This window comes from Lolium rigidum, chromosome 5 (genome assembly GCF_022539505.1).
Source record: "Lolium rigidum isolate FL_2022 chromosome 5, APGP_CSIRO_Lrig_0.1, whole genome shotgun sequence".
Lineage (NCBI taxonomy): Eukaryota > Viridiplantae > Streptophyta > Magnoliopsida > Poales > Poaceae > Lolium > Lolium rigidum.
This window is the reverse complement of record NC_061512.1, coordinates 28,573,826-28,598,071: the sequence shown is the minus strand read 5'-3', so window position 1 is coordinate 28,598,071 and position 24,246 is coordinate 28,573,826. Positions and strand designations below refer to the sequence as shown.

General features: G+C 47.0%; 1 protein-coding gene across 1 annotated transcript; it reads right to left on the bottom strand.

Annotated features, from left to right (window-relative positions):
* Positions 1-22,142: 22,142 nt before the first annotated feature.
* Positions 22,143-23,724, bottom strand: LOC124654006 (flavone O-methyltransferase 1-like). The gene is made up of 2 exons (XM_047193053.1): positions 23,298-23,724; positions 22,143-22,815 (listed from the first exon to the last, which is right to left on the bottom strand). The coding sequence occupies exons 1-2, from the start codon at positions 23,705-23,707 to the stop codon at positions 22,143-22,145; spliced, it is 1,083 nt and encodes a 360-aa protein (XP_047049009.1). The 5' UTR covers positions 23,708-23,724.
* Between the last annotated feature and the right edge of the window lie 522 nt (positions 23,725-24,246).

The window sequence follows — 24,246 nt, the reverse complement described above, 5'->3', positions numbered from 1 at the left end:
TTCTCAATGAAACCTTTTTTAATCAATTATATAATTACATTATTTATAACCAACTATATGTCACCTACATAAAGTATTATAAATATGTCTCAGCGCTCCCACTTAATTTCTTGCAAATGCAAGCATCTTCATCATTTCTGATGAAATCAAAAACTCTTTGACTATTTCATCCAGTGAAGATTCCAACTCCGTAATACTCACTTCATCCAATTGAAGTTCGTATACCTATCTAGTATTCCACGGACTAGCAAAACTCTTGGTTGTATCTTGTATACACCTTTATACACACTTCTGTTAAGTAATGTATTTTGCCATCCTACTAGCGTATCTCATAAAAGAAATATGTAGCGATTACTATAATAATCCACACAGACTATAAGCATTGTTACGGAAGATCTAATCTTATCGTAGTCAACTCTTTGAACTTTGTCGTAAACAACTTTTCGATAAGTCAAGCTTCTTTAAGGATATTCCATCCAAGTACATCTATTTTATAGATCCTTGTACTTTCAAAAAAGTATTCATCTATCTTGGATTTCATGGCACATAGCCATTTTAACGGAGTCAGGGCCCATCATAACTTCTTTGTATGTAGTTGGTTTATCATTGTTCAAAAACAATCATTTGTCCACAAATCATTTATTTGATCACAAAATAAACCACATCTACAAGGTTCAATAAGTACTTTGATCTCCATGACTATAACACTTTGTAGACATGGGAGCCATGATCTTCGTAGCCGCTTCCGGAACCATTTCCGATGCTGCGCTACTCTGATCATTATGCTCAGGTTCGTAAACCTTATCAAGTTCTATTGTCCTCCCACTCAAATACTTCGCTAGAAAACAATTTCTTGAAAATAAGCAAGTAACATTAACAAACACTTTTGTCTTTTACTTCATAGTGGGAAGAGTTCCCAATCCATTCTCTTGGGATAACCAACAAAGACATTCATCCGGTTTTGGTTGTAAACTCATTTACTTATACCAAAATTTTAAGAAAGGACTATTAGGGTTTATACCCATGCTATAACTTGTATGGTGTCATTTCAACGGATCATGATGATGCTCTATTCAGTGTAAAAGCGGTGGTCTCTAAAGCATAATCCATAAAAATATAATGGCATCAATATTTTATCTCATCTTTGATCCAACAAGGTTTGGATACATCTCCCGGATACTTCATCATTACTATGATACTCCAAGAAATGTGAGTTGTAGAACAACTTCATAACTCTCTTAGATGTTCGCTAAAACTCGTAATTCAAATATTTCCACTATGATCCAATCATAGATATTTGACTTTTCTATTACGATGATTTCCACTTCATGCTGAAATTTATTTGAATCCATTCAAATGTTTCAAACTTCTTCCTTATCGAATATATCAACATATATACTCAATTCATCGTTGGAAGTTTTCATGAAGTAGAAGAATCTCCCGCACACAACTATGCCCAGTGAACCATATACATCACTATGTATGTTTCCACTAAGTTAGTTGCCCGTTCAACTCTTGGCCTATGAATGGTATTTAAGTCATTTCCCTTTTAGAAGAGATTTGCAAGCGCCAAATGATTCAAAAATCATATGACTCCAAAATTCCATTCAAATGGAGTTCCTTCATGCGTTCCTTTCTAACATGACCTAAATGACGGTTCCACTAATGAGTGGAATTCAAATCATTTGCCTTATGGCATTTTAGCGTCAGTGTTATGTATGTGTGTTTCACCATTAAGATTTATAATAACTTATCCATCGTACATGGACTAATATCATAATTTGAACAACTCATTGTTTTCATTTGACCAGAGCAAAATAACAATTTATTAAGTTCTTTATTATAAATTCTAAGGGCTAGGTAGAATGCCAACGACAAACATAATAACACTTTATTATGTTCCAGACGTGCATTATTACCATATTCCTTATCGATCACTTAGGCCATCGTATTCTTGTATTGCATTGTATTGTATGACATCTCATACCAACCAATCTGGTACAAATACCCAAGAATTTTATTATGTGACCAAACAAGGAATACATCCATAACATGTATATCGTCTATATACACCTGAGCTAGACTTTCTAGTCTTTTCCTTTCTTTTTGCCAAAATATCTTCTGTGGTTTCTCTTTTAGCTTTCCTCATTCTCAGAAAACACTTCACCTTCAATAACTTTTAGGTCCATTGGTCAAATACCAATAACCTCGAGGTTCTTACTTTGAAGTTGGTCATCACATGACAAGTGTTCCAGATTTCACTATTAGTAATTTTGTAATATGATGAACAATTTCACTCATAATTTTATCCATCATATCATGACGACTTTCCGAGACCATGTCTGTACATGCTAGGCTCGTAAAGTTTAACCTCAGCATTCGCATGTGCAAATCTGGCTTGCACCCGTTGTATGCACACGTAGAATCTATCACACCCGATCATCACGTGATGCTTCGAAACGACGAGTCTTAGCAACGGTGCATACTAAGGACGATCACTTCATGGATATGCGAATATCGTTAGTGCCCATGGAGGATTGGGACGTCTGGCGTCTTCAACCTTCGTACATTCCCATAAAACTTATGAGTTTATGTAGTCTCACTAGATTATATTCTATCATCTTGCAATAGGGTCTTAGATATCACACATATCTCATACCTTGCTTATTTCTGAAAACAAAATTTCCAGCTCCTTACTTTTCAAACGGATTTGAACTTCAAGTTTCACGGAGACAAGATGATTTGGTACTAATTGAAATCATTGCTCTTTGAATCATCAATGTGAGGTTTACTAAAAGTTTGCATTAGGACTTAATCATATCTTGATTCTTTAACAATACGGTACCATTCCGTAAAGTTACTTGTCAGACTTAACAGTATTTCTATCTCAATTTCAAGACTAGCGCATGGTATATAACGGATGCCAATTCTACAAATTTAGTACAAAATACTATTCAGACTATGTTCATGATAATTAGTTCATGTTTTAATCTAATTACTAATGAACTCCCACTTAATACAACATCCCTCATGGTTGTTAAGTGGTACACGATCCAAATCCACTACACCAAAACCGATCATCACGTGAGATGATGTAGCTTCAATGGTGAACATCAACATGTTGATCATATCATCCATATGACTCGTGTTCAACCTTTCGGTTTCCTGTGTCCCGAGGCCATGTCCGTACATGCTAGGCTCGCCAAGCAAACCCAAGTATTCCGCGTGTGCAAACATGGCTTACACCCGTTGTATGTGAACGTAGAATCTATCACATCCGATCATCACGAGATGCTTCAAAACGACGAACTGTAGCAACGGTGCATACGAGGGGAGAACACTTTATTATCTTGATATTAATGTGAGGGATCATCTTATAATGCTACCGTCGCGATCTAAGCAAGATAAGATGCATAAAGGATTAACATCACATGCAATTCATAATATGTGATATGATATGGCCTTTCTTCTTGTGCTTTTGATCTCCATCTCCAAAGCATACGAGCATGATCTCCATCATCACCAGCACCAAGGTCCATGGCACCGCTTCATGGTTGTCCATCACTTATAGCTACTATAACAAATACTTGAAATAAAGCTATTACATGATGAATAGACACGCAGGTCTTAACAAATTTAAAGACAACCATTAGGCTCCTGCCGGTTGCCATAATACAATAATGAACATCTCATACATCAAATATAATCATCATCACATCATGGCCATATCACATCACCAAACCCCGCAAAAACAAGTTAGACGCCTCTAATTTGGTTTGCATATTTTACGTGGTTTAGGGTTTTCGAGTAAGATCCAATCTACCTACGAACATGAACCACAACGGTGATACTAGTGTTGTCAATAGAAAGAGTAGATTGGATCTTCACTATGGTGGGAGAGACAGACACCCGCAAAGCCACTTATGCAATACAAGTTGCATGTCAAGCGTGGAGCAAGTCTCATGAGACGAGGTCACGTAAAGTTAGCCCGGGCCGCTTCATCCCACCATCCCGCAAGATGCAAAGTACACAAACTAAAGCAACAAAAACATCAACGCCCACAAAACCATTGTGTTCTACTCGTGCAACAGATCTATGCATAGACATGGCTCTGATACCACTGAAGGGGTTCGTAGCATAGAAAACAAAAAAAATTCCTACCGCAAGACGAATAAATCCAAGATCCAATCTATGGAACACCCAAGATCTAATCTATAAGATCGGCGCAACGAGATTGATAAGATACTAACCCTTGAAGATTTCCAAAGCCTACGAGATCAGATCTCGTTGTTGGTGTAGACGATCGTCCCCGGTGCTGCAATCCGGCAGCACTTCCGTACTCGGTCGCGCGTACGGTGTCGATGAAGCCCCTTCCTCTCCCCGTTCCAGCGGGCAGCGGAGGTGTGGTAGATCTCCACGGAATCCCAGCAGCACGACGGCGTGGTGGTGGTGGTGGAGGAGAAATTCCTGCAGGGCTTCGCCAAGCCTGCGCAGGAAGAAGGAGGAGGGAGAGAGGGGCGGCTAGGGCTTGGGGGGATCATGTGCTGCGCCCCAGCCCTCCCCTCCCTCTTATATAGGCGTGGGGGGGGCTGCCTTGGCCCCTCCTCCAAGCCTTTGGGTCGGCCAAAACAAGGGGGGGAACTTCCCCCCAAGTTAAGTCCCTATTTTCAAGGGATTTGATCTTATCCACTTGGTACAGCCACATGGGCCTTGGGGGCTGGTGTGCATGGCCCATGTGGGCCTATGCGACCCCTCCGGTCCATGTTGGTCGTCCGGGATAGGTGGGCCCCCTATGGTACCTCCGGAACCTTCTAGAACCTCCGGTACAATACCGAAAATTCCTGAACTTTTCCGGTAACCCTGAAAATGACTTCCCATATATGAATCTTATTCTCCGGACCATTCCGGACCTCCTCGTGATGTCCCGGATCCCATCCGAGACTTCGAACAAACTTCGGTCTCCATCTCATATTCCGAATCTACTTATGCGACATCGAACCTTAAGCGCGTCACCCTACGGTTCGTGAACTATGTAGGCATGGTCGAGACTCCTCTCCGAGCAATAACCAATAGCGGGATCTGGAGATCCATAATGGCTCCCACATATTCAACGATGACTTAGTGAACGATTGAACCATTTACATACGATACCGATTCCCTTTGTCACGCGATACTTTACTTGTCCGAGGTTCGATCATCGGTATCTCCATACCTTGTTCAACCTCGTTACCGACAAGTACTCTTTACTCGTACCGTGGTAGGTCATCTCTTATGATCCAATCATATGCTTGCAAGCTAATCGGACGACATTCCACCGAGAGGGCCCAGAGTATATCTATCCGTCATCAGGATGGACAAATCCCACTATTGATCCATATGCCTCAACTCATACTTTCCAAATACTTAATCCCATCTTTATAACCACCCATTTATGAAATGGCGTTTGATGTAATCAAAGTACCCTTCCGGTGTAAGTGATTTACATGATCTCATGGTCGAAGGACTTAGGCAACTATGTATCGAAAGCATATAGCAAATTTGAACTTAATGACTTGATCTTATGCTATGCTCATTTGGGTGTGTGTCCATTATATCATTCACCTAATGACATAACCCTGTTATTAATAACATCCAATGTTCATGGTCACGAAACCATGATCATCCATTAATCAACAAGCTAGTTATACAAGAGGCTTACTAGGGACTCCTTGTTGTTTACATAACACACATGTACCAATGTTTCGGTTGATACAATTATAGCATGGGATGTAAACATTTATCATGAACACTAAGATATAACAATAACTAATTTATTATTGCCTCTTGGGCATATCTCCAACACATCAAGCTGGGAGACAGGCCAGCGGCGAACAGAGGCAACAGCAAGAAGGGTACGCACAGTAGTCATATGAGCCACAGGGGCAAAAGTCTCATCATAGTCACGGCCGTGCTCCTGCTGAAAACCACGAGCCACAAGACGCGCTTTATAGCGCTCAAGAGATCCATCGGAGCGAGTCTTAATTTTATAGACCCACTTACACGTGATGGGACGAACACCAGAAGGGGGAGAAACAAGATCCCAAGTGCCAGTGCGCTCAAGCGCAGCGATCTCCTCAGCCATGGCAAGCTGCCATTCGGGATGACGCTCGACATCCCGATAAGAAGTCGGCTCAGAAACGACAGAGAGACCATACTGACTAGGAGAGTAACGAACCGGAGCACGACGCCGACGAACAGGCCGAGAAGGGGGAAGGTCATCTGCGGAAGACAAGTCATCGAAGAAGAGGAAGAAGGGGCAGAATCGAAGGAGCCGAAGCCGGAGAACGAGGAGTCCTAGGTAGACTAGACGAACGAGAGGATGGTGTCGAAGGGGGCGCATCGAAGTAGGAGGGAGGGGAGGAGGGACAGCAGGGGTGCATCCGGAAAAAGAAGAAAAGAGATATCATCCACCGGGTAAGTACCCGAGGTGGGGCGAGGATAGAAGGGACGCGTCTCATCAAATGTGACGTCACGAGAGATGCGCATCCGACGACCAACGGGGTCCCAACAGCGATAGCCCTTATGCTCATCACTGTATTCGAGAAAAACACACTCAACAGACTGAGCGGTCAGTTTGGTGCGTTCGCGAGGAGGCAGAAGGACATAGCAGACGCAACCAAATGAACGAAGAGTCGAGTAGTCCAGAGAAACACCGAGAGAGACGCTCGAGAGGAATGCCACCTCTGTAGAGCAGCAGAAGGCTGAATGTTAATAAGGTGGGCCGATGTAGCGACAGCCTCAGCCCGTAAATGTGGCGGAAGAGAAGAGGCAATCATCATAGCACGGGTGGTCTCAAGAAGATGACGATGCTTACGCTCGGCGACGCCATTTTGAGCATGCGCGCCGGACAAGAAAACCGAGCGAGGGTGCCCTCCTCGGCAAGGACACCACGGAGGTGCTCGAGAGATATACTCACCAGCAGAATCAGCACGGAAAACGCGAATGGGTGAGGAATACTGAGTGCGGACCATGGCCGCAAAACGCTGATAAATAGAGAGCACCTCACTACGAGAGTGCATGAAAAACACCCAGGTGTACCGTGAAAAATCATCAATGAATAAGATATAGTATCGATGGCCCCCTTTCGAAGCGAAGGGAGACGGACCCCAAACATCTGAATGGACTAAATCGAACGGTCGCTGAGAGACAGACACACTAGTAGGATAGGGAAGCTGAATCTGTTTGCCTAACCTACAACCCTGACAGTGTAATGACCCATCTCAGCAGACAGACCCCCGAAGGCCACGATGAACCAAAGACGACAGGCGAGAGTCACAAAGGTGACCAAGACGATGATGCCACTCGCTGAAAAGAGCCGGTGACAGAGGCAACAACCGGAGGAGAACCGGCAGCTGAAGTGGCAGCGGAAGGAACACGAAGCCGCCTAACTCCCAAAGCCCCGGAGACCGACGGCTACGAGGGCCAGCTCCAACCAGGGCCCGTGTGCGACGATCCCGAACCGCACAAGACTCGGCGTCAAGAATGACGCGACAACCGGGACCGGTGAGTCGGCTAGCGAGAGAAAAGTTTCATCCGAAGGCGAGGAACATGAGAAACATCAGGGACAGAGAAAGAGGGAGTAGAAAGGGTGCCTGTACTAGAAACGGGAATAGAGGTACCATCAGCCGTGAAAACACGAACAGGAGAAATAAGAGACCGAAGAGCAGACAGGATAGAAGACTCAGAGGTCATATGAAAGGAAGCTCCGTAATCCGGATACCACGGGGACGTACTCGACCGTGTAGAAAGTGGTGGTCGCGCAGTGCCGGAAGAGCCGATCCGTAACCAGCAGCGCCCGGCGAGGAAGAGTCCGGAGTAGCAAGCGGACCACGAAGGCCCCCGAGAAGATCCTCGAAGAGCCGGCCCGCTGACGATCCTGGAACTGCTGACGTAAACTGGGATCCCGCGTCCAGCAGGTGGAGGAAGTGTGGCCAACCTTGCCACAGTAGGTGCAATGAGGACGAGAGCGAAGAGTCGGACCGCGAGGCTGCTGACGTAAACTGGAATCCCAAGCATCAAGCAGGCAGTGAAGCTGCGCTATCTCATGCGCAGAGAGGGGGCGACCGGGAGAGGTCAAAGTACGGTCGGAGTGCCGACGAGGAGCTATCATCCACACGCACAGAGGCCACCAAAGAGGGTGACGGAGAGCAACACGCCGATGAAGACAGAGTCGGCAAAGCGCGGTCATAACCACGTGAAGAGGCCGCGAAAGTCGATGTAGAGCGACATGCCGACGCAGACGGAGTCGACGAAGCGCAACCATAACCGCGGGAAGAAGCCACGAAAGTCGATGTAGAGCGGCAGGCCAATATAGAGGAAGTCGGCGAAGCGCGGGCAGAGCCGCGTGAAGAGGCCGCAAAAGTCGATGTAGAGCGGCAGGCCGACATAGACGAAGTCGGCGAAGCGCGGGCAGAGCCGCGTGAAGAGGCCGCAAAAGTCGATGTAGAGCGGCAGGCCGAGGGAGACAAAATCAGCGAAGCACGGCGAGAGCCGTGGGAAGAGGCCGCGAAAGTCGGTGAAGAGCGGCGAGCCGACGTAGACGGAGTCGGTGAAGTGCGGGCAGAGCCGCGTGAAGAGGCCGCAGAAGTCGATGTAGAGCGGCAGGCCGACATAGACGAAGTCGGCGAAGCGCGGGCAGAGCCGCGTGAAGAGGCCGCAAAAGGCGACGAAGAATAGCTAGCAGTCATGCACGGAGGCAGCGGACAAATACCAAGTACCGAAGGTGGGCCCAAAGAAGGGGCGGGATCAGCGGAAGACATAGCTCTCTTTCTTTTTTTGCTTTTTTTTTTGCTTTTTTTTTTGCTTTTTGCTTTTTTTTTCAGATTAAGTCAACTGCAGAGAAAACAGATCGGAGAAATCGGGCCAGAGAACACGGCACGATCGGCGGCCACACGCGGGGAGAGAAAACGAATGGGAGGGAGAGATCCGGCCAGGGAGCACGGCCACGAGCGGGATCGGGCCAGGGAGATCACGAGCACGGCCACGAGCGGCAGCCACACGCACGGGAGCAGGGGAATCGAGGCGGGAGCGGAGCGGGCGACCCAGAGCGGGGCGGGCGACCTCGCGCGGGGAATCTGAGGCGGGCGACCGGGAATCGAGGCGGGCTGGCAGGAGAATCAGCGGGAGAGACGGCCGGAGGAGAACCAGCGGGAGAGACGGCCGGCGGCCAAGGAGAGATAGCGGCGGCGGAACAAGCTGACACGCACGAACTAGAAGAAAAATAGGACCAAAATTTGCTCTGATACCATGTTAGAGGAATATGCGTGTTGTATTACCAGGGGGCCAAAGGCCACAATATATAGTACATGTACAGGTGCAAATATGCAGAAAACCCCCTAACATATGGGGAAACTACAATATACAGATATATACTCTAACATGGAAAAGCTCCCGCTTCCTAATCCACGCTCTAGATTCGAGAGACTGCTCCGTTCCTCCCGTCGGGCAGGATGAGGAAGGCAGCACCGCTCGCTGAAGATCGATGCATGGGTCCTGGGTGGCCCGGGATTGGGAAGACCCTCAGACGTGTCCTTACTCTGGCGGCCGCACCGCCGAGGCTGATTGTGTCGTCGTTCCTGTGGGCCTCCGGACCTAGCAACGGTCCGGTGAGCCTCCGCGAAACAGCAGGCAAACGACGATATTGATGTGTTACACTGGTGGAAAAAGGGGCTTTGGTCGCGGTTCGCAACTGCCATTAGTCGCGGTTGCGCAACCGCGACCAAAGTAGCGCGACTAAAGGCCCCCCCTTTAGTCGCGGTTCCTTACGAACCGCGACTAAAGGCCCGTCCACGTGGGCCGCAGGGCGAGCGCCGGGCGGAGGACCTTTAGTCGCGGTTCTTCCGGCCAACCGCGACTAAAGGCCTCCGCGAGGTTTAGGGTTTAGCCCCCCTCCCCTAAATCTGGTTTCTTTTTAATTTGTATTGTTTTATTTCTTTTGGGTTTTAATTTTGAAGGAGTTTCACATATTGTACGGTACTCGTATACATACATGCATATGAATGTACAATTTCAAACAAATTTGAAATTAGAACCAAAAAGAATTCAAGAGGAATATACAATATATATTCAATATCGGATGACCATATACAATATATATTCAATATCGGATGACCATATACAATTTTGAACAAGTTAGTTACAAATTCTGGTGCATATAAAGTTCTACGTCATCGTAATAGTGTTCTCCTCTAGGATCGATGACTTCCTCGCCAACCATCCAGACTAGTTCCTCTTGAAGTGGTCGGAAGCGAGCTTCGGACTAAGCGTCTTCCGGAGGTTATTCCTCGGGATGTTGTTCTCACACGTCCGGTCCCGCTCATTGCGGTATCTCCGGATCCTCTCACAAACATAGTATCCACATAGATTGGTCCCCGGTGGCTGAATATCCCCGGTCGTCCGCACTGCCATTTTAAAATGTAGCTCTTTTTTGAATTCACCGACCTTGGTATCTACGAACCGTCTCCAAACCCTACGAGGCAAAGAAAATTAAATAAACAAGAGAGTTATTAATTAGTTACTTGATATTAGGAAATGATGAACGAAATAGGCCGATCGATATAGAGCGCAAATGAATGAAAATAATTACTTTTGCATCATTTTTCTCATGTCGGCCCAAAGCGCCGGATCCATATTCAGAGAGTCGTGGACGAGAACCGAGGAGGTCCGATCTTGAATTACCATAAGAATCCGGTGGAACCTGCGGACACGATACATGCACAGATCATGCATAACTCATCGATTAGCCACATACCATGCATGGAGTAAACAAAAGAGAATGTGCTCAAGACAGAAACACTCACCCAAAATGGTAAGGAAATAGAATATCACTTTTCTGTTGCTGTTTTCTAATAAACCGCCACAGGTCATCCTCCACGTCGGCGGGGTGGTGTTCTAACACATGTGAATTAACGATGTGTGGGTCAATGAACCCAACATCATGGATGTTCCTTATTCGCATTTCCCGCTTCTTCATTCTCGCATAATAGCGTACACAACAAGATAGTTAGGACGAGTGCGGGCAATGAACGAGATGGGGTAGAAATTAATAAATCACTTACGAACGTAGCAACCGATGATAGATTTGTCGAGGTCGCGCAGATTGAACAGACTGGAACAATTCACTCGGATGAATTTGTACCCAGTAATGTTTGAAGTGATGCTCATATCTAACTTCCGCATAGATATACTCTTTGGCGTTTTTATGTTTTATGTAACCCTTGTACCAATTTAGCAGACCTAGCATTTGTCGAGGTAGATCCCCTTCTCGCGCGAGGCTCGACGAGAGGGCCATTCTTCACATATGTAAATACTACGTCCTTCATTGGCGCCTCATCAAGGCCTAGCGAGTGCACGAAGAGTGATACCTAACTCGGCCGCTTGTTCTCCGGCACTCGTTACGGTCAATCCATGTGCTGCCGCAGCTGCTATGATATCGGGGGCATCCGGATCGGCGGCTTGCACTATGAGCGGGGCGATCGATTGTTTACTTTGTTCCCCGAGCTGGGCAACTTCTTTCCCCCTTTCTAATTTTGACTCGGCCTCGTCCTTCAAGGCTTTCTTCTCCGCCAACTCTTTCCTCGTTCTTGAACGCGAGTGCTTGCCTACGAAGTTCACGTAAATAGTCGTCGGGCAGATTCTTCGCGGCTTGGGACGGTGTGTTCAAAAATGACTTAGCCCACTGCTTTTCCTTGTCGGAATATACCGGCTTGGGCTCGCCCTCTATTTTCTTCTTGACGCTCGCCTTCCATTTCTCTAAATCAGCAGCCGCGCCCGCCTCGACTTCCTCGGCACTACTTTCCCAAGGCCTCGTGGGGAGAGGCTTCGGTGATACCTCCGGTACCTTTGTTTTCTTAGGTACGTAAGGGTCCGGGTTAATAACCCGGGACCGCTTCGCTTCTTCGCCGGAGGTGGATTGGGGGCGGTACCGGTGTCCGATCACCCGCCGGACGAGGACCGGGGGCGGCGGCGTCGGCCGACGTGAATGAGGTGTATTAGGTGAAGCACCACCGCCACCGTCACCGCCACCGCCACCGTCACCGCCACCGCCACCGCCACCGTCACCGCCACCGCCACCACCACCACCGTACGGGGGTGGACTTGTTGGCGCCTCGCCCGGAAACTTGATAAATTTCTTCCGCCATAGAATGAGCTGGCGCTTGACATCTCCAAGTCTTTTCACCCCTTCGGGTGTAGCAATGTCAATGTCCGGGTTTTCAAACCCTTGGACTATCTCCTCCACCGTGACACGAGCATAGCCATCTTGAATGGGGTTGTTGTGGTGGAGTGCTCCAGTGGCAAAGCACTGCCGATGGCTACCTTCATGGACATGTTCCCGATAGGATAATACGGATGACATGCTTTCATCTCCTTTATATCGTCCACGGGGTAGCGAGGAGGCTCCGGTGCAGTAATTTGGACCACCGCAGGCTCCGGTGCAGTAATTTCTATCGTCGGTGCACCAGCCGGTGAGGCCTCCGTGGAAGCCACGCTGCTTCTTCTCCGCTGCTGGCTTCCGAGATCCATTGGATGATCTTCAGCATGCTGCGCCCGAGCTGCATCTCTTTCGGCTACTAGTACACTCACGGTTTCCTTCAGCACATCCATTTCCGTTACCAACTTCGCCACAACATCTGCATCCCGATCCATCTTTCTCTTACGGCTTCTGTAACCGTACGGGTCATCGTTCTGGGGAACCCTACTTTCCACGGAATGGGCCCCATGCCTCGTATACGTCCTCCGTGTTCGGGATTCCCGAGGGCTTTTGTCGGGCGTCGTTCTCTCCGTTGAACCTGATCCTCCCCTCTTGAGCCTCCCTCATTGCCTCAATAAGCTTTTTGGTGGGTGTAATTATTTTGCCCTGGTAAACACACTCCCCTGTCTCCGGGTTCGGCGATCCCCCATGCCCGTACCACCAGCTTTTGGCCCTTGGGTCCCATCCCTCCGTACTCGGACGGATTCCTCGCGCCCTCGGCTCGTTCTCCATCTTCTCCCACTTAGGCTGCCAAAAGCGATACCCTCCTGGCCCCATTTTATGATTGTACTCCTTCTTGGCCGCATTTTCCTTATTTTTTTTCGATAGTTCAAGGAACTGCTCCGATTTCTTTTGCTTCACAAATTCTGGCCAATCATGTTGCGGTTTCTCATATTGTCCTTTGAAATCCGGAGTCTTGCCCTGGTTGACAAAGTCATGGGCTAGATTTTGCTTGTATTTCCGGAATGCGTTGGCCATCCTAGAAAGAGCGAACTGTTTGACTAGCTTGCGCCTCTCCTTGTTTTCCGCAATCTTGTTACCCTCCTCATCGTATTTGCGGTATTCCGGAGGTAGAACGAAATGTTCCATAAGCTTGTTGAAGCAATCTTTTTTTCTCTCTTATCGACAAAAGTGAAACCAACACGTGCCTTCTTTGGCTCATTCCACTCCTGGCGGGTGATCGAGACGTTGTCTCTAACAACGGCTCCGCATTGGCTGACAAACTTGGTGGCGTTCTTGCTGGGCTCCAGCGGCCCGCCGGTTGCTTCGTCGACAACATCGATGGTGCATGTTTCTCCTGGTTTCATCGTCTTGGTTGCGCCACGCTTTGACGACGTACTCGATTTTTTCGACGATCCGGCCGAGGGCTAAAATAAGAAAGAGAGTCGCGCGCGTTAGTACACACACATTTATTCAAATCAGTTAGTTTGTATCACCAGACGCTCAATATGTATATATATATACCTCGGCGCCGGAGGTGGTTGCTACTTCCAATTGAAGATCGTCGTTTATCGACGTTTCTTCGGCATCATCCGCTTGCCGACGGCGCCCTTCATCTTCACACTCAAGGTTCGGATAAGAAGAGATATCATCTTCTTCTTCTCCGGTCGGCACATATGGAATATCGCCTTTTATGATGCCGAACATATGGTCTTCGGCGTCCGGATCATAGTTGTCCAGAATCGGGTCACCTCTATCGTCCGCCATATGTCAGTCCTGAAAACATGTAGTCAAAACAAATTAATTAAGTGAAGAAGGGGGGCGGTGGCGGTGGCGAAAGGGCGGTGCCAAAAGGAGGGGGCGAGGAAAGGGTGGGAGAGGGTGTCGCGGTATATGCGGGGTCGCGGTGGCGAAAGGGGGGCGGCGGAAGGTAGGCGCGCGGTGGCGGTGGCGAAAGGGCGGCGGTGGCAAAAGCGCGATGGCGGTGCCGTGTGTTCTCCTGTCCCCATTACCCCATCCCTGTTTGCTGTGGCTGTGCGGTGGTGGGATTGGCCGACTAGTCCGTCGTTAGCTTATATATGCATGATGCAACCCACCGGACTTCTTTCGTGTCATGGGATTGCCCGTCTCCTCTAACATGTAATTCGTTTTTTGTTGGTTCATCAAACATGTTTATTTGGTTCACCCACTTTAGTTACATATTGTGATGAAACAACAAGTTCCATATTGTGATGAAACAACAAGTTTATTTGGTTCACCGGCCCACTTTAGTCAAATTTTAGTTTTTTAGTCAAATTTTAGTTTACAATTTTAATTAACAACAAGTTTATTTGGTTCACCGGCCCACTTTAGTCAAATTTTAGTTTTTTAGTCAAATTTTAGTTTACAATTTTAATTAACAACAAGTTTATTTGGTTCACCGGCCGGCCCACTTTAGTCAAATTTTAGTTTTTTAGTCAAATTTTAGTTTACAATTTTAATTAACAACAAGTTTATTTGGTTCACCGGCCCACTTTAGTCAAATTTTAGTTTTTTAGTCAAATTTTAGTTTACAATTTTAATTAACAACAAGTTAATTCGTTTAAGTCAATTTTTAGTTTTTTTTCCAAAATCTTTTGAAGTCAAATTTTAGTTTACAATTTTAGTTAGCAAAAACAAAAAAAAACAAAAAAAAATGAGATCGGGCCGGGCGCCGTACGTGTGTACTGGCGCGCCCCGCGCGCCCTCTCTCTCCCGCGCGGCGGTGGGCGGCGGCGGTTCGAGAGGCGGCGACGTGCAGAGGGTACTGCGGCGGAGTGTACTGCGGCGGCGGCGTGTGTGCAGCGGCGCGTGTGCGGCCGGAGAGTTCGCGCGGCGCGGCGAGTCGACGACGTACGTACGGGGGGCGCCGGGCCGGGGGCAGCGAGGTCGCTCGAGGGCGGCGGCGGCTGCGGCCGTTGATGGCGGCGGGCCGGCGAGGGCGGCGACGTGCAGAGAGGGCGCGGGGGCAGCCTGACGGCGTCAGCGAGCAGGCGAGCGAGGGCGGCGACGTGCAGAGAAGCTTCACAGATCGACGGAGAAGACGAAGACTGAACCGCCGTCCGCGGAGCGCGGTATTTATACCGTCGGGGCTTTAGTCGCGGTTGGGGTTACCAACCGCGACTAAAGGGTACCCTTTAGTCGCGGTTGGTAACCCCAACCGCGACTAAAGCCTTTTTTCGCACCTTTTGCGGTTCCCGCGGAAACTGACCTTTAGTCGCGGTTGGCCTGGCCAACCGCGACTAAAGGCTTTTTTCGAAATTATTTCGTTTCAAAAATGTTGAGAGTACATATAATATATCAAAAAATTCATAAAAATAAAACTAATTCAATTCAAAATGTTAAAAATACAAATTATATATCAAAAAATTAAGAAAAATAAAACTAATTCATTTCAAAAATGTTTAGAATACATATAATATATCAAAAAATTCATAAAAATAAAACTAATTCAATTCAAAATTTTAAAAATACAAATAATACATCAATAAATTCAGAAAAATAAAACTAATTCAATTCAAAATGTTAAAAATACAAATTATATATCAAAAAATTAAGAAAAATAAAACTAATTCATTTCAAAAATGTTTACAATACATATAATATATCAAAAAATTCATAAAAATAAAACTAATTCAATTCAAAATTTTAAAAATACAAATAATACATCAATAAATTCAGAAAAATAAAACTAATTCAATTCAAAATGTTAAAAATACAAATTATACATCAAAAAATCAAAAAGTAAAACTAATTCAATTCAAATTCTTAAAAATACAAATAATATATCAAAAAATTAAGAAAAATAAAACTAATTCATTTCAAAAATGTTTACAATACATATAATATATCAAAAAATTCATAAAAATAAAACTAATTCAATTCAAAATTTTAAAAATACAAATAATACATCAATAAATTCAGAAAAATAAAACTAATTCAATTCAAAATTTTAAAAATACAAATAATACATCAATAAATTTAGAAAAATAAAACTAATTCAATTCAAAATGTTAAAAATACAAATTATATATCAAAAAATCAAAAAGTAAAACTAATTCAATTCAAATTCTTAAAAATACAAATAATATATCAAAAAAATCAGAAAAATTCTTCCCGCCACTTTCTTCCCGCCACTTTCTTCCCGCCTCTTTCTTCCCGCCACTTTCTTCCCGCCACTTTCTTTCCGCCTCTTTCTTCCCGCCACTTTCTTCCCGCCACTTTCTTCCCGCCTCCTGTCTTCCCGCTCCCATTTTTCCCGCCATTTGTCACTACATATAGGTAGCCCGGCTTGGCCAGCATTATCACATCTCTACAATCTCTCATCACTCTCTCATGGCTTCCACCGCACCCACTCTAACCTACCGGCGAGGTGGAGGAGCTTTGCGCCTCGAACTACCCTTGCCCACCGGGCTACCGCGTCCCTTCCGGCTGGAGCCTAAGCGCCGGCGGCGTGCCGGTCCCTCCCGTCCCTCGGGTACGCGCGTCGGGCGGCCATCACGAACCACTACTACCTCGACCTCACGCCGGAGCAGCGGATGAATCCCCGCCGGCATCCCGATAACCAGACATACTTGGGACGCCTTCTTCATCAATCGGCGTGAGAGGGCGCTCGCCGGGTATGAGGAGGACGGTCCGCCTCCCGGAAACTTCCACGAGGCCGGCCGTCGGCTATGGTGGTACGGCCGGACTCGCGGAGCGTCATGGACTACATCACGGCCGGCGATATCCCCCGCCTGCGCTACCCTCGGTTCGAGCCACGAGCGCCGCCCGACGACGGCGACGACAGGCGGCGACGACGACGCCGGCAACTTAGAAGGCGACGACTACCGGTACAACGGCGGCGGCTATGAAGACTACGAGTATGCATATTATACGCCTAGGCAGGAGTATGACTAAATCACTCCAAATTTCATGTATGCAGGAGTATGACTTAGTCACTCCAAATTTCTTGTATGCAGGAGTATGACTTAGTCACTCCAAATTTCATGTATCATCAGTGCTATCTCGAGTCAATTGAATCATTCGAAAATGGACACCAAACACATCACGGGTAATATAATTCACATGATCCATTCAACAAAGTTTGGTACAATAAATTATTACACATCATTTCTTTCCTTGTGTCCCTGCTTGCTTACGATTGTGCCGTATCCATGGAGCATCCTCATCATTTAACTTAATGCTTGGGTCGGTGTTCACTTTGAAGGGCGGAATTTCAGCAAACATATTATAATCTTCCGACATGTCCGTCTTCTCCTCCACTCCCACGATGTTTCTTTTCCCCGAAAGAACAATGTGGCGCTTTGGATCATCGCATGATGTACTGATCGTTTTCTTATCTTTCCGTTTCCTCGGTTTGCTACTCATGTCCTTCACATAGAAAACCTGAGCGACATCTTTCGCTAGGACGAATGGTTCGTCAAGGTAACCAAGATTGTTGAAATCCACCATTGTCATTCCGTATTGCTGGTCCACCTTTACCCCACCTCCTGTTAGCTTGAACCATTTGCACCGGAACAAAGGGACCCTAAAGGAGGGTCCATAGTCAAGTTCCCATATCTCCTCTATGTAACCATAATATGTGACCTTTTGCCCATTCTCGGTTGCTTGCATCAAAGCGGACACCACTGTTTTGGTTGGTGCTCTTTTTATCTTGGGCGATCGTGTAAAATGTATTCCCATTTATCTCGTACCCTTGGAAAGTCGTTATAGTCGAAGATGGTGTCTTGGCCAACATGTACAGACTGATCTACAACCTTATTGTCACTCATTAAATGTTTTCTCAACCAACTGCCGAAAGTCTCCATGTGGGCCTTCCTAATCCAGGATTCAGGCTTCCCAGGGTTGTCCGAGCGTAAAATATTCTTGTGTTTCTCAAAGTACGGAGCCACCAAGCTGGAATTGGTCGGAACCGTGTGGTGTGCTTCGGTCGGAGAATGGCCGTCCATACATATCATTGATTTCCTTCCGATCGTGCCTTTTCCACTTAGTCTCCCCTCGTGCCGCGATCGAGGAAGACCAATCGGCTTAAGGTCGGGAACAAAGTCAACACAAAACTCAATTACCTCCTCATTTCCATAGCCCTTGGCGATGCTTCCTTCGGCCTAGCACGGTTACGAACATATTTCTTTAATACTCCCATGAACCTCTCGAAGGGGAACATATTGTGTAGAAATACAGGACCGAGAATGGAAATCTCATCGACTAGGTGAACCAGGAGGTGCGTCATAATATTGAAGAAGGATGGCGGGAACACCAACTCGAAACCGACAAGACATTGGATCACATCGTTCCGTAACCGTGGTAGAACTTCGGATTGATTACCTTCGAGAGATTGCATTGAGGAATGCACATAGCTTCACAATGGCTACTCGAACATTTTCCGGCGAGGAGCCCCTCAAAGCAATCGGAAGCAATTGCGTCATAATCACGTGGCGGTCGTGAGACTTCGGGTTTTGGAACTTTTTCTCCGCCATGTTGATTATTCCCTTTATATTGGACGAGAATCCTGACGGGACCTTCATACTGCTCGGGCATTCAAAAAAGATGACCTTCTCTTCTTTGGTCGGAGCGTAGGCTGGCACGACCTTGAAACCGTTCCGGATGCCGGTCATCGGGGTCTTTCAAACTTTGCTCGGTCCTGCCGTGCTTCCTTTGTATCATTTGACTTCCCATACACGCCCAAGAAGCTTAGGATGTTCACGCAAATATTCTTCGTAACGTGCATCACGTCGATTGCGGAGCGGACTTCTAGGACTTTCCAATATTCTAGCTCCCGGAATATAGATTTCTTCTTCCACATGGCTACGTGCCCGTCGGCTCCCTTCGGAACCGATTGTCCGCCGAGACCCTTTCCAAAGATGACTTTCAAACCCTTGACCATATCAAATACCTCAGCACCGAGTAGTGTTCGCGAGGCTTCGGCCGGTGATCTGCCTTGCCGTTGTAATGCTTGCCTTTCTTTCTTACTCGGATGACCTTTCGGAAGAAATCGACGATGCCCAAGGTACACGTTCTTCTTACAATTTGGCAAATGTACACTTTCGGTCTCATGTAAGCAGTGCGTGCATGCATTGTATCCCTTATTTGACGAGTCCCGAAAGGTTACTAAGAGCAGGCCAATCGTTGATGGTTACGAAAAGCAACGCTCGTAGGTCAAATTCCTCTTCTTTGTGCTCATCCCACACACGGACACCAGGTCTGCCCCACAGCTGTAAAAGTTCATCAACTAATGGCCTTAGGTACACATCGATGTCGTTGCCGGGTTGCTTCGGACCTTGGATGAGCACCGGCATCATAATGAACTTCCGCTTCATGCACAACCAAGGAGGAAGGTTGTAGATGCATAGAGTCACGGGCCAGGTACTATGGCTGGAGCTCGCTCGCCAAAAGGATTCATGCCATCCGTACTTAGACCAAATCTTATGTTCCTTGCGTCAGCTGCAAAATCTTTGAACTCTCTGTCGATCTTTCTCCATTGCGTTCCATCTGCGGGGTGTCTCAACTCCCCGTCCGACTTACGGTCCTCTTTGTGCCATCGCAACAACTTGGCATGCTCTTTGTTCCCGAACGGACGTTTCAACCGTGGTATTATAGGAGCATACCACATCACCTTGGCGGGAACCCTCTTCCTAGGTTTCGGCCCTCAACATCGTCACCGGGGTCATCGCCTCGATCTTATAACGCAATGCGGTGCATACCGGGCATTCATTCAAATTCTCGTATTCACCGCGGTAGAGGATGCGGTCGTTGATGCATGCATGTATCTTCGGAACCTCTAAACCTAGAGGGCGGACAACCTTCTTTGCTTCGTACGTAGTGGCGGGCAACTCGTTATTCTTTGGAAACATATTCTTCAACATTTTCAGCAAGTTTTCAAATGCCGAGTCAGCTACACCTGCTCGTGCCTTCCATCTCAGCAAATCCGAGTGTGCAGCCCAGCTTTTTCAGACCATCATCGCATCCGGGGTACAGCGCCTTCCCGTGATCCTCTAACATGCGATCCAAATTCTCCCTCTCTTTTTCAGTTTCGCAGCGTCTCCGTGCATCAGCAATGGTCCGACCAAGATCATCAACGGGATCATCACGTGCCTCTTCTTCACCTTCCCCTTCACCTTCCCCTTCACCTTCAGCATCCTCCATGAAAGTATCACCGAAATGAGCAAGATAGCTTTCATCGATGAAATCATCCCCTTCTTCATCTTCTTCCATTATAACCCCTCTTTCTCCATGCTTGGTCCAACAATTATAGCTTGGCATGAAACCGTGCCGAAGCAGGTGCATGTGAACATCTCTTGAGGAAGAGTAACCATTCTGATTCTTACATTTAACACATGGACGAGATAACAAAACCCCCTCGCTTGTTCGCATTAGCCACTACGAGGAAATCTTTCAAACCCGCACCGAACTCGCCGGAGAGTCGGTTACCGTACATCCATTGTCGATTCATCTCGCATTATTATAATATAAAATATATAATTAACCATCATATGCATTTGTTAAACTAACTAGCTACAAACAATATAAATTAAACAATGAACTACACACACATGCACATTTTATCAACGACACATCAAAGGTTCAAGTTGCTAACCGCGATCGAGGAGGAAAAAATAAATGAGAAAGCTCAAGTGTGGCTCCAACACTTCATATCATGTTTGTTTCATGCTCTTGGGGCATTTCATCAAACACCTTATGTGCATAAGAGGAACCAAAAGCAAACCTAACACCCACTTGTGAAGCTTGTGAAGAGAATGGCACCAAATGGCTAAGTGTTGGCTGCTGGGTGGGTATATATAGGGGAGGGGCTTTAGTCCCGGTTGGCCTGGCCAACCGCGACTAAAGGCCTTCGGGCACCTTTAGTCGCGGTTGGCCTGGCCAACCGCGACTAAAGACCCCCCACGTGCACCGGCTGGCCACCGAGCGCCCTGGGCCCAGGCCTTTGGTCGCGGTTCGCCACACGAACCGCGACTAAAGACCCCATTAGTCGCGGTTCCTTCACCGTCGCGACTTATGGGGCTTCCCGGAAGCCTGTTTTTCCACCAGTGTTAGTGTATTCAATTTCTTACGGAACCAACCTTCATTGTGCTATTATGGAAGTGGGGTTACACTTGTGCTTACTACGCCACACTAAAACAGTTGAACCTTGGGTTTACCTCCTTCACTTCTATTTACATTTTCCGAACCAATTTTTGCTACTTTTACAATGAAATTGTAACCGGGCACATCAAGTAATTAATAAATGATTTTTATTCTTGGATCGTCTTTCTTACAAGGTATAATTGTCCAAAAAAAAGGTGAAGAAATACTCGATGGAGGGGATGGATCTATTTAATTTGGTGAAACTCAAAGCTGAGCTATGTTTAGGAAGTTGCGCACGATTCAGTGTACATGATCAGTTTTATGTTTTTTTGATTCTGTTTCATCATGCCCTGATTGCTACAAAATGCATCTTGCTCATACTGAATTGGCAAGAGCACTTTAGGTTGTTTATAATTGTTGTACATGGAATTTTAATGGTTGATCCATGGTATATATTCATGCTCTTACTTTTTGAGAGTTCTAGAAAGGTTATGTACCCAATTTAAATACGAATACAATTTTCTCATTATTAAATGAATTCAGAGAACATTTGGGGATCATAGACTATAACTCTCACTTTTTATCCGGTCGAAATGATAAAGATCAAACTTAGCTTATTTTCCCTCCATGTTAGAATATATTATGTTGAATCTTGTATTGTTGACACTGATATGTATTAACATCAAACTCTATTATATATGAAATTGATGCTTTGAAATTGTTGACACTGATAGAATTCAGAATGGATGCAGGGACGTTGCCTCATATCGGTGGGACGTTGCCTGGATCGGATGGGAGGGACGGATCTCATCTACTTGGTGAACTCGATGGCCCACGTGGTGGCATAGATGTATGTGGACTTCACACCGGCGAATCCAGCTCCCCTGGCGAGGGCCTCGAACTCCCTCTCGTACCTCTCCCTGCCTCCGGGGCTGTGCGCGAGCATAATCATGTCGACGTGGAACACCCCCTGCGAGCTGGGCTTGGCCTCCGGGTTGACCGGCAGGATGCACTCGACGAGCACGACCTTGCCGTGCGCCGGCAGCGCGTCGTAGCAGTTCTTGAGCAGCGTGGCGCAGTGCTGGTCACTCCAGTCGTGGAGGATCCACTTCATGAGGATGGCGTCGCCCGAGGGCACCTCCTTGAACATGTCGCCGCCGACGTGGGTGACGCCCGGGAATGGTAGCGCCTCGGAGATTACGTGGGGGAGGTCGAAGTTGACCCCCTTGATGGAAGGGTAGTGGGCGGCGATGGCGGCCACAGTGGCGCCGACGCCGCCGGCGACGTCGACGAGGGTGCCGAGGCCCTGGAAGCCGTGGTAGAGCTCGAGGAGCTTCTTGGTGATGATGATGGAGTGGTTATTCATCGCTTGGTTGAAGACGCGGTTGAAGCGCGGGTCCGTGCCGTTGTACTCGAACGCCGACATGCCGTACACCTTGTTGAACGGGATGCCACCGTCAAGCACCGCGTCCTTGAGGTAGTACCTGAGGATTGATTGGGAGAACACATTTTATTCACAAGAAGTACTGTATATACCATCGTGTGAATTACGATTGGCATGAAAACATTATCTTGCTATCCAAGTAATGGGAGTTGGTGTGCAACCAGTACTAGCAGGCAATATTTCTGCATGTGTGCTCTTGTTGCCACTTGTGTTCCGCGCGCGACAGGCAACTAGATGCAATTGTCAGTTAGAGGTAACCTCGATCAGTTTCTACTCTGTCTACGGTGCACACGTACGGCAAAGCAGTGTCCAGAAATATTTTTAGCTAACTAACGCACGCCGAATAACGCTGAGGTCCTCTAGCTCCTACTATCACTGATTTAGAACTACGTACTATCATGTTAGTGATGCTCAATTTGGCAAAGAAGAAAGTCAGTTATGATGTACGCCAGCGACAGGAAATGGGCAAGGTAAGAAGAGGAACGATCTACAGAAACTAACTAACTCCACTGAGAGACTCACCAGCTCTCCATGAGGACCTTGTCCTGGTTCATGAGCGCGAGCGCCGCCATGGAGACGCCGTCCTCGTTGGGGGTGAGGAACTTGCACACGGGCGCGGCGCCGTAGCTCCGGGAGAGGCGGCCGTCCTTACCCTCCTCCACCAGGCACGTCACGACGTTGTACGACGCCAGCAGCCGGAGCATGCGGTCTACCATGTCCGGCGCTTCCGGGTTCGTCGCGGACGGGAGCTTGGCGGCGACCTCGGTCGGGGTCAGCGACTTGCCGCCGGCGGCCACCAGGATCTCCAGGAGGCCAAGCTCGATGGCGTTCTTCAGCGTCATCGGGAGGATCGACGAGGAGGCGAGCTGGAGGGCGAACATGCACGCCTCCTCGTCGGCGGACGCGGCCATGTCGGCGGCGGTGGAGCCCATCGATCTCTACGATGCTGGTGGGTGATTTTGGTGTGAGCGAGAGGTGTGCTTTGCTGGGAGGGTGAGCAGGGCTTATATATGCATGGGGCTTTCTCGCTTCACCAACCTGCTTGGCAGGAATTTTAGTCTTTTTTTTTTCTCCTTTTATTCTACCATACCTATTTAAACGGTGGCGTGGCGGCTAGGTTCTTGTTCTAGCTAGGTTCTCCTTTTATTCTACACACACCACGTGTTTTCTTGTTCTAGCTAGGGAACAGGTGGTTTCCTTTTTAAACGGTGGCGGCTAAGGTTCTTTTGCTGCGCGTTGCTGCGAAAAAAACGACAATTAAATTTTTACTTAAAAACGAGAAAACATTAACTATAATACCTAGTTAAATGCTCATGCGTTCCTACGAGACGTTAGTTTTGAATTTTTTTATCATAAACATAATACACATAAAAGTTCATATGCACTAAAAGTGATAACCATGTAATATTCCAACAAAAAATTAATTACTTAGTACGTCCTAATTTTTTTGGGTTTTTCTACATACGAATAA